This window comes from Medicago sativa, chromosome 7 (genome assembly GCF_051527215.1).
Source record: "Medicago sativa cultivar Bolivia chromosome 7, Bolivia_mono, whole genome shotgun sequence".
Lineage (NCBI taxonomy): Eukaryota > Viridiplantae > Streptophyta > Magnoliopsida > Fabales > Fabaceae > Medicago > Medicago sativa.
In genome coordinates, this window is record NC_140755.1 from 103,080,607 (window position 1) to 103,093,632 (window position 13,026).

General features: G+C 36.1%; 3 protein-coding genes across 5 annotated transcripts; all 3 read right to left on the reverse strand.

The window, feature by feature from the left end:
* Positions 1–150: 150 nt before the first annotated feature.
* Positions 151–4,333, reverse strand: LOC146911546 (inositol phosphorylceramide glucuronosyltransferase 1-like). Of its 2 annotated transcripts, none has more exons than XM_085730177.1 (10): positions 3,906–4,333; positions 3,691–3,811; positions 3,405–3,590; positions 3,168–3,331; positions 2,433–2,540; positions 2,162–2,299; positions 1,932–2,066; positions 1,332–1,614; positions 1,099–1,222; positions 151–470 (listed from the first exon to the last, which is right to left on the reverse strand). In XM_085730177.1, the coding sequence occupies exons 1-10, from the start codon at positions 4,158–4,160 to the stop codon at positions 329–331; spliced, it is 1,656 nt and encodes a 551-aa protein (XP_085586303.1). In that variant the 5' UTR covers positions 4,161–4,333; the 3' UTR covers positions 151–328. The 2 variants fall into 2 exon arrangements, with proteins under 2 accessions (XP_085586303.1, XP_085586302.1); XM_085730176.1 differs by having other exon boundaries at positions 1,332–1,638.
* Positions 4,334–6,698: 2,365 nt separating this feature from the next.
* LOC146911547 (Profilin family protein) lies at positions 6,699–8,992 on the reverse strand. 2 transcript variants are annotated; one of them, XM_085725660.1, is made up of 5 exons: positions 8,636–8,992; positions 8,468–8,537; positions 8,268–8,380; positions 7,506–7,620; positions 6,699–7,411 (listed from the first exon to the last, which is right to left on the reverse strand). In XM_085725660.1, exons 1-5 carry the CDS (start codon positions 8,694–8,696, stop codon positions 7,327–7,329), a joined length of 444 nt encoding a protein of 147 aa, XP_085581786.1. In that variant the 5' UTR covers positions 8,697–8,992; the 3' UTR covers positions 6,699–7,326. The 2 variants fall into 2 exon arrangements, with proteins under 2 accessions (XP_085581786.1, XP_085581785.1); XM_085725659.1 differs by having other exon boundaries at positions 6,899–7,411; positions 8,624–8,908.
* A 958-nt stretch (positions 8,993–9,950) lies between these two features.
* Positions 9,951–11,760, reverse strand: LOC146911548 (uncharacterized). The gene has a single exon (XM_085726699.1). The coding sequence runs from the start codon at positions 11,506–11,508 to the stop codon at positions 10,342–10,344; it is 1,167 nt and encodes a 388-aa protein (XP_085582825.1). The 5' UTR covers positions 11,509–11,760; the 3' UTR covers positions 9,951–10,341.
* Positions 11,761–13,026: the final 1,266 nt, after the last annotated feature.

A 13,026-nucleotide genomic window follows, 5' to 3' on the forward strand; every position in this document is an offset into this window, starting at 1 on the left:
TTGTAATTAAATGACAACTTGCTGTAGGGAACAAACTAATATGGTTAAACGCTATTATAACGTGCAAATGACAGTAGAACTAACTGGTAGAATAAAAAGAGAATCTGAAAATGTGCATAGGCACAATTCTGTCGGGTAAGGCCAACTAGATTTTGAAAGAATAAGAACAATAATATTACAACAAAACCTAAGCAAATACAATGATACATATACAAAAATTCCTTTATTTACATCTTCAACTAGAACAACAATACAAATCTAGGCTGTAAGATGTAAAAATGAAACAAATATCGACCACCGTTTACATCACCGCTTATTATTACAAAAATCAACATATGAAACACAGGCTCCTATTTGGAGCAATATCCCACTCATCAAGTCCTTTTAGGAATGACCGGATAGCAAGATGTTCAGAAGCATATGTCATAAAAGATGCCAATATGATGCCCCCGACAACCATCAAACCTAACCTGTTAAAATTACAAAAATAAATGGTATGTGTAAATTCCAAACAAATCTCTGATGCAAAGCTGTTTTCATACAAGATACAATTGCAATCAGTCTACTCTGATGTGATTCTAGGAAAGATTATACTGAGAATTGAGAGAAAAGGGAAAGGATTTGCCACTCAAACTGATTTTTAGCCTTTCCAATGCAAGCTTAAAATCTTTCACATTACATCTCTTAGGGAATTCAAATGAGTGGATTACAGTTACATAACTACAACTTGCTAGCCACAACTTATTAAAAAGTACAAGAGAATATATATGACATTTGATTCATAAAGCTGACCGAAAACAGTACATGTGTATAGAGGCCACCAAAATTAACTGTAATATATCGAAATTATAAAAGTTGGTCCATGTTAAAATTTTATTATTTTTCTGCCTCTTTAAATGTTGAATCACAATAGAAATTTGAGAAGTAGTCATTAGTCAACGATAAGCCGATAACAGACATGCACTGGCAACAAAGAGCCACTTTTGGAACCACGGATGAAATTTTCACCCTAAAAAAAGGTTTGAAGTATTTTAACGATAGACAAATTATAAATGCTGTAATAAGAGCTCTTTCCTAATACATTAGAACGCGAATTACCTTAAAAACAAGGCAGTTATTCCAAAAAGACAAGGCAAAGATGGAGCACCAATGGCCAACAAGGCCATCCCTAATCCATAGTACCATGTAGCAGCATCACATGATGATATCTGTCTTTGATGACCTGTAAATACAGTATAAATTAATTTACTGAAGAAAAAAATTATGAAAAAATGTATCTCAAATTCAAAATTGACAAAACCACAAAATAAGCTTTACTCTTGATAACATACGTTTTCCAGAATCATAATCCAAAGACTCAGGAAGTGACGAGGATGCTGCTCGTGATGCCACATGTTTTCCCCACCGATAAACCAAATGAAGATAACCTCCAAATAATACAATAAACATTGTGAATGTCCATTCATACATCAAAAGCAAACCAGTCCACGGCATCACTTGCCGGGGAACAATCAAGAGAGCTAGTCCAAGAGACACCACAGCAGCCGTTAAACAGAAACAGACAGAAATACCGCCCAAATAGGTAGGAACCTTGCACTGAGAACCATTCGAGAGCTGCTTGACACCATCGAAACAAATCTTAATATGTTGAAAATTATAAATATAAGTATGCAAGTCCAACTAGAGGTTATGCATCCTGTTATTTGAATCCATGACATGACAACATTGACCAGGTCATTTGATGATAGTAGTAGACAGACACATATAACTTCCTGTACATGAGAAGAACACGGGGCCCTGTACAAGAGATTTTGGGAGGCCTTATACAAGGCGTTGTGTTTGTCTACCTCATCAAAATCAAATGGCTAGATCATATGAAGGCCTCAAATGAGATGATCCAAATCTAAAACCAGGAGACTGAGAAAACCAACCTGATGGATTGAATTGATTCCTGATGTTGAGATAGTTGTATAAGGAAGTGGTCCACTTGATCTAATCTTATAATAAAGGTGCCTGACTTGATCACATAGGGAGCCTCTACAAAATGAACCAAAGTACTCTCGATTCTGCAAAAAATACAGTATTCCAAGACTTATTCGAAGCCCCATGTGCTTAATGCTTGAGATTGGACGAGAACATAAACTCATTCATGATAACTTACCTTCATAAGTGAATTATAGCAGTAGAATAATAAAGCACAGAATGGTAGGAAAAAGAGAAATTTCACAAGAAAATAGTCATTAGGATTTTGGCCGCCTCTTGTTCCAGGAAGGGACTCCCCAAGCTGTTCCCTAACATCCTGAAGAACCCCACCAAGGTAAGAAGAAATACGTCAGCAAACTTTTGTCACAAGATTTAACTGGGTAGACATGATTGCTTCGGCAATGTAGCCTTTTTACAACATTAATAACAAACCAAAAGAGGATAATTACCTGCCAGACATCAACAGGTTTCAAAAGCCAAGATGTCCACCAGTCCCAAGGCTTAAGGGGTCCCAGTGTATAGTGAATCACACGGAGCTCTTTCTCATCTACCATCCACTGGATAGATCAGCATGAACAGTTAGAAGAAAGTTAGATAATCTGAATTGAAAAGGAATGCCGAGAGACATATACATATATTTTGTATGCAAGCAAGTGTGTGTAAACTATTCTACATAATATATTCATTATTCAAGATTTAATAATGAAATAAAAATGCATGAGGGGTTGCAGCACTCGACAGCAATTCCGACAAGGTGCCCTAAAAATAAGACACTGAGATAAAATCTCCACAGGAATCTGTGCTACTCACAGTGCCACCGATAAATCCTTTGAGAATACTGATATAGATAACTTGAATCCCATACTGTATTCTAACTATTACAGACAATACCGGTCAATAGGACATAGAACACTACATATAGAAACAAATAAACTCATGTGAATTGAACAATGCCATTTTTAGCCATTAGGCAAATGTAACTGTGGGATTCTCTCAAACAAGTTAGGCATATATCAGATAAAGCAATCAACCTAGCATACATTCTATCTAAACTGAAGTCAAATAAGCATATAAATCATAATGAGGTTTAAACAGAGTCATATATCAATTTTGCCTCAGTGACTCTAATTACTTAAGTTACGACACGAGGAAAGAACCATCCTCTCAGTACCTATACTCCGTACCTTGTTAGCGAGCATGTAAAGACCAACATCTGCATTATACAATGTTGATAGTCTCTCCATTTCCGGAACAGGTCTGGATTTCAACTCTTCTGGGGACAAGTTTGGATCAAAAACACGTGCATTGGGAAAGTCAGAGTAATAGGAGTTGAGAAATCCCTGATCTCCTGCAAAAGGAAGAAACACAGTTGAAGACAAGGCACTTCACCCAAACTAACAATCTCAAAAAATTGTTTTTACCTCCGGTGTAAGATTTAGTAGTTTTAATTTTGTTGACCATGTCGTTAAAAAGAGTTTCAGATGGCTCGACCACCATAACTCCGGAATTCAACCTCTCAGAATGCTTCAAATTAGCACAGAATTTCCGACATTTGAAAAGATCATCAATATTTTTAACCACAATAGTATCGGCATCGAGGTAAACAACTGCAAATTCACATCACATAAACAACCAACCAATAATCAACAAGAAGAAAACATTATTAAAGTAAACTAAACTGCATTTAGTAACAACCTTAATTGTTACCTTTTTTGTAATTGGTCATGTTAAAGATTTTCAACTTAGTGTAAACACCCCAAAATCTCTTAGGACGAACACGATTAGGATTGGCAAGTAAAGTAATCTGCTCAACTATCCAACCATCAGCCTGCAACACACAAAAACCATAATTAAATCAAACAGTTAAAATAAGAAAACCTTTAATTAATTAAAAAAAGAGATTAAGAAAGAAAAATACTGACACGGAGAAGGTTTTTGGCGAAATTGGAAACACCATCAGAGACCAAAACAACCATGTGTTTATTGGATCTGGTGTCGCGTATGGATTTACCGAGAACACGAACGCCCAATAAGAATTCATCTCCGTACAAAAGAGTAACGTATGCTTCTTCTTCATTGTAAGATCCTCCTAAACAAGGTTCGAATTGAAGAATACAAAGTAGAGAAATAATAAAGCATAGTAAAGAACGCCAACTGATTCTACTGTTTGGTTTCATTGTAGCAGCTTGATTCTTCTTGATTATCCCTCTTGTTTCCGTTGGATATATTTATTTAAAGGAAAGTTGGTTCGTTTCGTTTCAACTTTAATTGAATTTTCGAACTTCTTTTTTTTTCTTTCAGTCGTCTCTGACCTTCGGTCACCACTGGCTGCGTGCGTGCATCTACACTTGTATAAAATCACACGCAGAAATTATATTTTTACACAAGTATTTTCACCAAAGAGAGTTTTTTTTTTTTTTTTGAAAGAACCAAAGAGAATAAATTGGGGAATTAGTCACTTTAATCCCTGAATCGGAAGGGATTCATCACTTTAGTCCCTGAATGCAAATAAATTACAAAATAGTCCCTGAATGTAGACTTTGTTAGTCAATTTAGTCCCTGAATGCAAATTTCGTTAGTCAATTTAGTCCCTGAATGTAGACTCTGTTAGTCACTTTAGTCCCTGAAATTGACCATGCAGGGACTGTTTTGCAATTTCTCTTCATTCAGGGACTAAAGTGACGAATCATCTCCCATTCAGGGACTAAAGTGACTAATTCCCCAGAATAAATTACTAAGTTCTAACCTTTTTTTTAGGGAAAAAAAAATCTAACTTCCTTATGAAACAATTATAGATGATCTTTATGTGTTTAAATTTAATAAAATTCATTTTTTTTAATATACTCCCTCCGGTCCTAAATATAAGCAAATTTAACTTTTTAGGTTCATTCAATTAATGATGTATGTGGTTCATATTATGGATCACATACATCATTAATTGAATGAATCTAAAAAGTCAAATTTGCTTATATTTAGGACCGGAGGGAGTAGAATATAATAATATTTATTAACAACAATTAAAGATAATGCATAATATATGCATGGCCAGAGTTCGAATCTCATTCACCCTGATTCGAACCTCCGAAACCCCAATGGTGAGGTCTTCATCATTTAAGACTCAGTGCCTAACAGGAATCCCTATTGGGGAATTTTTTTTTTGTGGGTCACTTAAGACTCAGGGTCTCACTTAAGACCTTCGCTCTTAAGTGGACCCCACATCATTCTTTAATAAAGAGAAATGTTAACAAGTGTTCTAAGAGCACTAGTTAAGGAGATTAATATAAAAATTTTGCATTGAAAATTGGTGAAAAATGGAATGTTTAACTTTATGAAAGTCAAAATGTTGTTGTTTATAATAAAAAATTCCTATTTTTGACATCCTTAACTAGTGGCTTGAGGACACATCATGGTACTAGGTAGCATGACACTTTAACAAAATAATCATTGTTGAGTTGCTTTTGTTGAAATGTAAATTATAAAGAGTTATTGGTGGGACTCATTTAGACATTTTGTTAGAAAGTCTCTATTGGAGTGGTTGAGTGTCTATTAGGTACTATTATTAAAAAATTACTCCCTCCGGTCCTAAATATAAGCAAATTTGACTTTTTAGGTTCATCCAATTAATAATGTATTTGGTTCATATTATGAACCACATACATCATTAATTGAATGAATCTAAAAAGTCAAATTTGCTTATATTTAGGACCGGAGGGAGTATTAAAAAAAATGATGTGGCCATGTGAAACTCATTTAAGACCTCAAGATTGAAGGTCTCTATTGTGGACATGGGCGGTTCTATGGCCCGGCGACCCCGGGCACCCGCCCGGGCTCCGGGCCAAATTTTTTGCAATTTTTTATGTAAATCCCGATGAATTTCTTGTATAAACCCCTATAAATTGGGCAATTTCTTTAGAATTTTTTTTATTATTTGCTTGCAATTTCTTATGTAAACCCCTATAAATGTGTTGCAAATTTTTTTTTGCCCGGGCTTTACAATAATCCTGGCTCCGCCACTGATTGTGGATGCTCTAAGGGTTAGGGAAAAACAACTTTGAAGGTGACTCTTTTTTTTTCAACAACTTTGTAATGACATGATTCCAACAAAGGACAATTTGACCCCTCAACTCAAGTCTCACATCAGATAGATAAAACTTCTGATAAGAACTTATAAAAAGGAGATACTCTCCACCTTATAAACTGGTTTTGTAAAGATGAGTTTGGCACAAATTTCGACACCGTTAATCATTTGTTTTTTTATTGTGAATTCTTTAGGGACATTTGGGTGCAAGTTCTAAATTGGCTTGGTACCTCCTGTTTTCTCCCTTGGATCATGCTATTCAGTTTGGTGAATCAGCTTAGTTTGCAAAAAAGGTGCAACAACTACTGCAGATTGTATAAACTAAATAATGATTACTTAGATAATAGTAGAAATTTGTAAAAATTAGAGAAACGGTACACCACTTGAATGGCAGGGACACAATAATTAAATTCATAATCCTACTACTGCAGATTATATAAATAAACTAGAAAATGATTACTTAGATATAGAAATTTGTAACAATTAGAGAAACGATACACCACATGACATTCAATGGCAGGGACACAATAATTAAAGTTATAAAAAAATGGTAGTTTGTATGTGCATAACCCATTGGCTTATCAACAATTTAGGTTACTTCAATTGCACAAGGCTATTCCTGAAGGGATTTGAACAGGGAAAAAAAATTGCACAGGGCTCTTAAGTGGAGCAGGACAAATATTACACTTGGTGACTTCAAGTTCTTTTACTTGATAAGTGGAAAAGCAACAAGTAACACATGAACTGGTCGTATGAAGCAGGACAAACATACATCCCCCACGCCATTCCAATTTGCCTTTACCTATGGAGCGGTTGGTCATTCACCAAAAGGCGGTGTTGGAAATGGAAATAATTTAAACAATTATCCGCTTAAGATCCAACAAACATGAGAAACAGATCCAAAAAATCTGTCTATTACAAAACGTAGATCATACAAAGTGATGGACCTTAGTCATACTGCGACCAGCATGGTTTTTCAATAGCTTCATTAGAACATCACCAATGCACATGGCCACAAGAGTCTGCCGTGCTAGGTTTCTCAGAGGAGCAGCAGAAAGGGGATTATACATCCCTACCTAACTAGCTATAATACCATAACAACAAACCTAAACAACCTACACAAAAGCATAAACTAATTCGTATTTCTAAACTTCTTTCAGGGATAGACTTGCAGAGTACTTATTGTAGTGTCATTAGTTCCTGGCCTAACACTGCACAACAGCTGGAGGAGCTAAAAAAGTAAAGTCGTCTGGAGGAGGATCATTTTAAAGATTTTTTCGGCCTAGTTGCGCAGTTAACTGATCAGCAGCTGCCATAGCACAAGATGCCGGACCAATGGAACCTTCATACCTGTGAAACAAAAGATAAGTAGCAGGACGAAAGTAGAGAGTAAAGTGCGTTTGAAGTCCACGATAAACATGTTTGTATAGAATTATATACTTACAGGGCAACCAAGATATACGCTGCTGTTTGCATAACTATCGCACCTTCCCCAGCAGGTTTTGATGTGTTGATGCACCTTGCACTAAACCAGTTCTCATGAATTGTTGTGACCAAGTCTGCCATCCAAATTTACATAAGTATTGTAAGATAAGAGAACAACGAATCTACGATGCACCACATCAGCGGGCAGAGTTACAGAAATGCACAAAAATTGTGGTGAGTTTAATGACATGCATATGAATATATCATGCATAGAACAACGTGCATCGGCCTGTCCATCTGAAATCCAGAACATCATAGACCTTCAAACTCGATGCTAATATATGTTTGGAACACTTAATTTTAGGGAATAATCCCCCCTCCCTTCTTTCAAATCCTCTCGTCACAATATTTTGTATATATGTTGTTTTAAACAGAAACCTAAACAATTTAAAAACACTAGTGACCATAAAATTCGTAAGCAGACCGCGAAAAGTAGAATTTGAAAGAGAAGTTAATCAGAAAAATAAAATTTCCATACGGCTCGCATTTTTTTTAGTTCTTCATTAAGAACTCAATGAGGCTTAGAACTAAGTATGCACCAACGAAATTGATAGGGATTTGTGTTAGAGGATGCATCAGCAAGCAGCACATGTGTCTGCCTTGATTATTCCTATTTCCTAGTTAAATATTTTAATTGAAACTTCTAACAGTTAGGCATTTAATTCGCATAATACAGGCATCAAAAAGTAGAAAATGCAGGTAAGTTGAAGTTGAAGCTTACACTGATGGGATCCAATATAGAAGCTCTGAGTCTGGAGATTATTGTTGTTTCTGATAAAGTCGACAAAATGTCGCAATTCAATGATATTGACTTTAATTCCTTCCTGTTCAGCACTGGGAGCATTCATTCATTGATAATCATAAGCAGTAGAATTGAAGAAATAAGAAAAAAGAAGAATGGTTGTTGTTGAAGGTTCTTACAGGGTAGATAACAAGCGAGAAGGTGCAGTTGGATCATAATTAATGAGCAAAGCAGCTTTTAAAGGAAGACCTAAATAAATAAAAATAAAAATATGAATCAAATAAATGTGATGAATGAATGAATCTACGAAAGGTTAAGCTAAATAACTAACTAACTAACTAACTCACGAGGACCAATGTTAGTAGAAGCCCATTTATCCCATGTTTTATGCACAAAACCCCAATCCATTGCGCCTAATACAGATCCAATCGAAGAAGAAACGAAGCGAAGGTTACTTTCTCAATCAATCTCCTTCGGAATCTGATTGATTGCACTTAAATTCAATTCAATCCAAGCCAAATAGTGACCGCTTCGCTTCAAGTACAGTGCCACGCTAACAAAACAAAACACTTTTTTTTTTTAAAGAAAATAAAATGCAAATTTATTTCAGTAAACTACATACAGTATTGATTATTGACCTATATCCTATAAATATGGGCAAATTGTAAAATGAGAAAAGTATGGGTTGTTATCGTATACAATGTACACGCAATATCTATTTTAAAATAGTAATACAAAGATAAGAGAAGGAATATAAAAAATCAGCGTTGATTTTTCTACTTTTCTTTTTTGTCTCGGATTGTTCTATTATATTAGAGTAATGCTAAGCAGGGCCGGCCCATAGCCCGTCGAGGCTGGGCTATGCCACCGGGCCTCGATTTTTTTGGGGCCCGAAACATATTTTTTTTTATATGTTAGGCACTTAATTAGTATTTATATATAGTTAATGCGAATAACATTTCAAACAAGACACGGAGGTTCAGTGGCGCGCTTGCTTTTGGTTGTGTTTGTGGTTGGTGGTTCAACTCCCACTAAGGTGATTTTTGTTAATAATTTTCTTTTTAGTGTCTTATTTAGGTTTTTTGGGGCCCAAAATTTAAATTTTTTGTGAATCCTTAAAAATTTAAACAGGGCCAACAAATTTGTTAAGACGGCCCTGATGCTAAGGACACACTCACTCTCTTATTGGATGAAACTAATGTGTGTCCCACCACTTTAAGTGGAACCCATTTCCAACGTGTGAGACCCACCTTGATTTAAACCAATAATGAAGAGAGTCTTTGAGAGAGTGTTGAAAAGAGAGTGTTGCTAGCACTACTCATTATATTATAGTATCAAACACAATCCCTTAAAGAAAAACGTTTGGTGAATACTTCATATGGAGTATACTTTTGTTTTTGGTTGAAAATATGTATGTGTATACACCTTGAGAGAGAAAGATACAAGAGAGTAATATGATAAATGTGATTAGTCGATGATATTTTAAGAAAAGAGATATAGAGATAAAATAAGGTGTTTAATAAGTGTTAGGAAATACATAGTGTTTAAGTATCACTGTTACATACATATAGATCTGATAGATATGTATGAAGAACAACATGTAAAAATAAAAAGAAGAAAAAAGTAAATGAATTGAAAAGAATTTCATTATGTACAGGTAGGTTAAAAACAAAAGCAGTTTGCTTTAACTCATTCAATTGATTGAACACCAATGTACACTTTCTCAAGATAAAAATGAAAAAAGAGGATGAGAGGAGATCTACTCTCAATACTACTTGATCCGAGAAGACATTCCTAGCATAGCATGTATCCTTCCCTTCTTCCGCTTATGCTTATATATGCATAATGATTCTTGAAAATGCCAATAACGTTAGTTAATTTTACATTTAGCATAACGGAGCAAAGACAAGGCTCCAATGCAAATATTTGATAACATCATCAACAAAAAACAACATCATACTCACTCCAGTTCAAAATTTAAGAGGAGAAAGTTTCGTTAACAAAAGTTGGTGGATTTTGTCCAAATTTTACATCAAATACATTTTCTTATTTGTTAAATTCGTGATTCATCATAAGTGAGTTCAGATGCAGAGGTGAGATGAGCCTTGTCATTTCCACGTTTCTTTTTATTATTACCACCACCACAAGTTATCGAAAACTCACACCCAAACATCGTTCCAAAACACGAACACAACTTCCCTTTCTTACTCATAGGTCGTCCAGGCGTTTTTCCACTACGCTTCGGCGTTTGCTTTGCCACCATTCTCTTCTTAATAATCTCTTTATCCAATTCTTCAAATTCTTCATCATATGCCGGTGTCAACTCATTCCTCCACCTCTCAATCTTTGTATCCATCCCTTCCGTATAGTTACTCTCTGACCATCCACCAACCGCGGAGCTTTTCACCTTTCTCGATGGTGGAGGCATCAGACACAATCCCTTCGCTATCGCTGCTGCAACAACAGACGGTGACGGTCCTACATCAGAACATAATGACTCCTCATTTCCCCCCTTTCTCGGTATCGGCACACTCACTTCAGATTCCTCATAACGGTTATAATTGTTTTTCCCAGCACCGTGATAGGTATAATCATTAATGGATGAATCATTTTTCTCGCTCTGACAACGCTGAAGAGTTAACATCATCTTGGAATCATCTGTGACGATCGAACTGTTGTCATTGTAATTATTATTAACTTTCCTTTTGTTTGAATTTGAATCCATCATATCCCAATATCCAACAGCAGAGGTGCTTAGCTCCGAATAAAGTGGCATGCTTCTCATCGTGCTATCGAGCAATGTAACACCGATGTTAAGAATCCCTTGTGGACGACCCGAGGGTCTTCGTATTTGAAGTCCAACAAATCGGAGTTTAGGTTTCCGATTACCGGAGAGTGTTCCCGTTGGGAGAAGGTTGTTAACAAGAACAGCCACGGTTCCAATGAGAACATCACGGAGCCAAGCGGAATTGTAAATTTCAATCATGATAACCGAACTTTCTGAATTGAGAAATTCATCATCGACGCGGAAAACAAATTTCTCATTCCATGTTGGATTGGTATGGCCAACTTGATCAATTTGTGTGGCTAATTTTCGTTCTGGATGTAACCATGCAACTGCATAGGCTTTGAGGGATTTTGCAACACCAGATAAATCTTGTGCAGATATGATATTGATTTCTAAGAGTTGATATGGTGCAGAGGATGATAAATACGACATTGTTTTGATGATGATGATTATGAGAATAATTAATGTTTTGACGTCCGTGTTTGCGGAGATTTGTGGGTTACCGTGGTACGTTGACCACCAACCCTCTGCCGTAAACGAACGTCAAATTTCTCGATCAATCTCTTTGATTTATATTTTTCTTTTTTTCTTTTTTTTTTGAGATTTATATTTTTCTATTATCAACCATTGTTGTAAATGATTTCAATTATTATCTATTATAGTATTGGATTGGAGTTGGAAACTAACCATAATGAATGGCAATGGAAATGTCACGTTTTATTTTTGGGTCATTGTTATAGCGACCTATCCAGTCAAGATTTGTTCGCGTTTCTTAAAACTTTATAACAATATTGCGTCAAATAAAAAGGTTTATAACAATAATAATAGAGTCTTCGCTCTTTCATGTGTTGGAAGAAACAAACTTAAGAAAGACAGTCTTTCCATTCTTTCAAAAAATTGAATAAGATTTCTTTTGGCACAAAAGATGGAATTAAAATTTAATCTGAAATTACAATAATATTTAAAAAAAGGTGTTCAATTGCCGAATCAAATGGGATTTGATGCGTATTTAAAAACAATGATACAAGATATGCAAGATCAGTGTAAATATGATATAAAAATCCATACTATTTTGCCAAGTTACCACACTTTTGTAAGGGTAGTTTGAAATCAATGGCAATAGTCTAATAAATGCAGGAGTGGGGTTGTCGATTTTCGGTGTGAAATTATTTCACATATTGTATGTCGAATAAACTCTAGTAGAGTGGAGTGGAATGGAGTGGAACGGAGTGGAATAAAATAGTGATTTCATTGTATTGTTTTGTTATTTTATGATAGAGCGGAACCAATTTATAATTCCATTGTTTGGGAAATGGATGGAATGAAATGAAATGAATTATAACTTTTTATTTCAATTCTACTCTTTTTAAAGTAAATTTTGTTGTGTGCAAGTGTGAGTAATTATGCCCCACATCGGATAGACTAGTAAAGGCTGAACACTTGATAAGTGGGAGGACCCATAAACTCATTGCCTTAAGGTTTTGGGTAAGAGTGTGGTGTCTCTCTCGGCTTATACGGTTATTCTGGCCTCGATGTGGGCGGTCCCCGTAGCTCCCCCAGTGACCCAAGAGTGGTATCTGAGCCTCAGTTCGACTAAGGGTGCGACCGTGGCAACCGGTCCGTTGCGCACAAAACAGCAACCGTTGCGCCTCCGTTGCGCACAAAACAGCAACGACGGTACAAGTGTGTCAGTCGTTGCGCACAAAACAGCAACGACGGTACAACAGCAACCGTTGCGCACAAAACAGCAACGACGGTACAAGTGTGTCGGTCGTTGCGCACAAAACAGCAACGACGGTACAAGTGTGTCGGTCCATTTGCGGAGAAAGCAGCAACGACTTTGCAAGCAAGTAGTGTCGGTCCGGTCCATTTGCGGAGAAAGCAGCAACGACGCAACGACGGTACAAGTGTGTCGGTCCATTTGCGGAGAAAGCAGCAACGACTTTGCAA

Excerpts from the sequence above, each read along its gene's own strand:
- LOC146911548 (XM_085726699.1), bottom strand. The coding sequence starts at position 11,508 with ATGTCGTATTTATCATCCTCTGCACCATATCAACTCTTAGAAATCAAT.
- LOC146911546 (XM_085730176.1), bottom strand. The coding sequence starts at position 4,160 with ATGAAACCAAACAGTAGAATCAGTTGGCGTTCTTTACTATGCTTTATT. Across the intron at positions 2,300-2,432 it reads AACCTGTTGATGTCTGGCAG|GATGTTAGGGAACAGCTTGG; the intron begins GTAATTATCCTC and ends GGGGTTCTTCAG. Across the intron at positions 471-1,098 it reads ATAACTGCCTTGTTTTTAAG|GTTAGGTTTGATGGTTGTCG; the intron begins GTAATTCGCGTT and ends TAATTTTAACAG.
- LOC146911547 (XM_085725659.1), bottom strand. The coding sequence starts at position 8,696 with ATGGATTGGGGTTTTGTGCATAAAACATGGGATAAATGGGCTTCTACT. Across the intron at positions 7,621-8,267 it reads CTATATTGGATCCCATCAGT|ACTTGGTCACAACAATTCAT; the intron begins GTAAGCTTCAAC and ends TTTGGATGGCAG. Across the intron at positions 7,412-7,505 it reads GCGTATATCTTGGTTGCCCT|GTATGAAGGTTCCATTGGTC; the intron begins GTAAGTATATAA and ends TTTGTTTCACAG.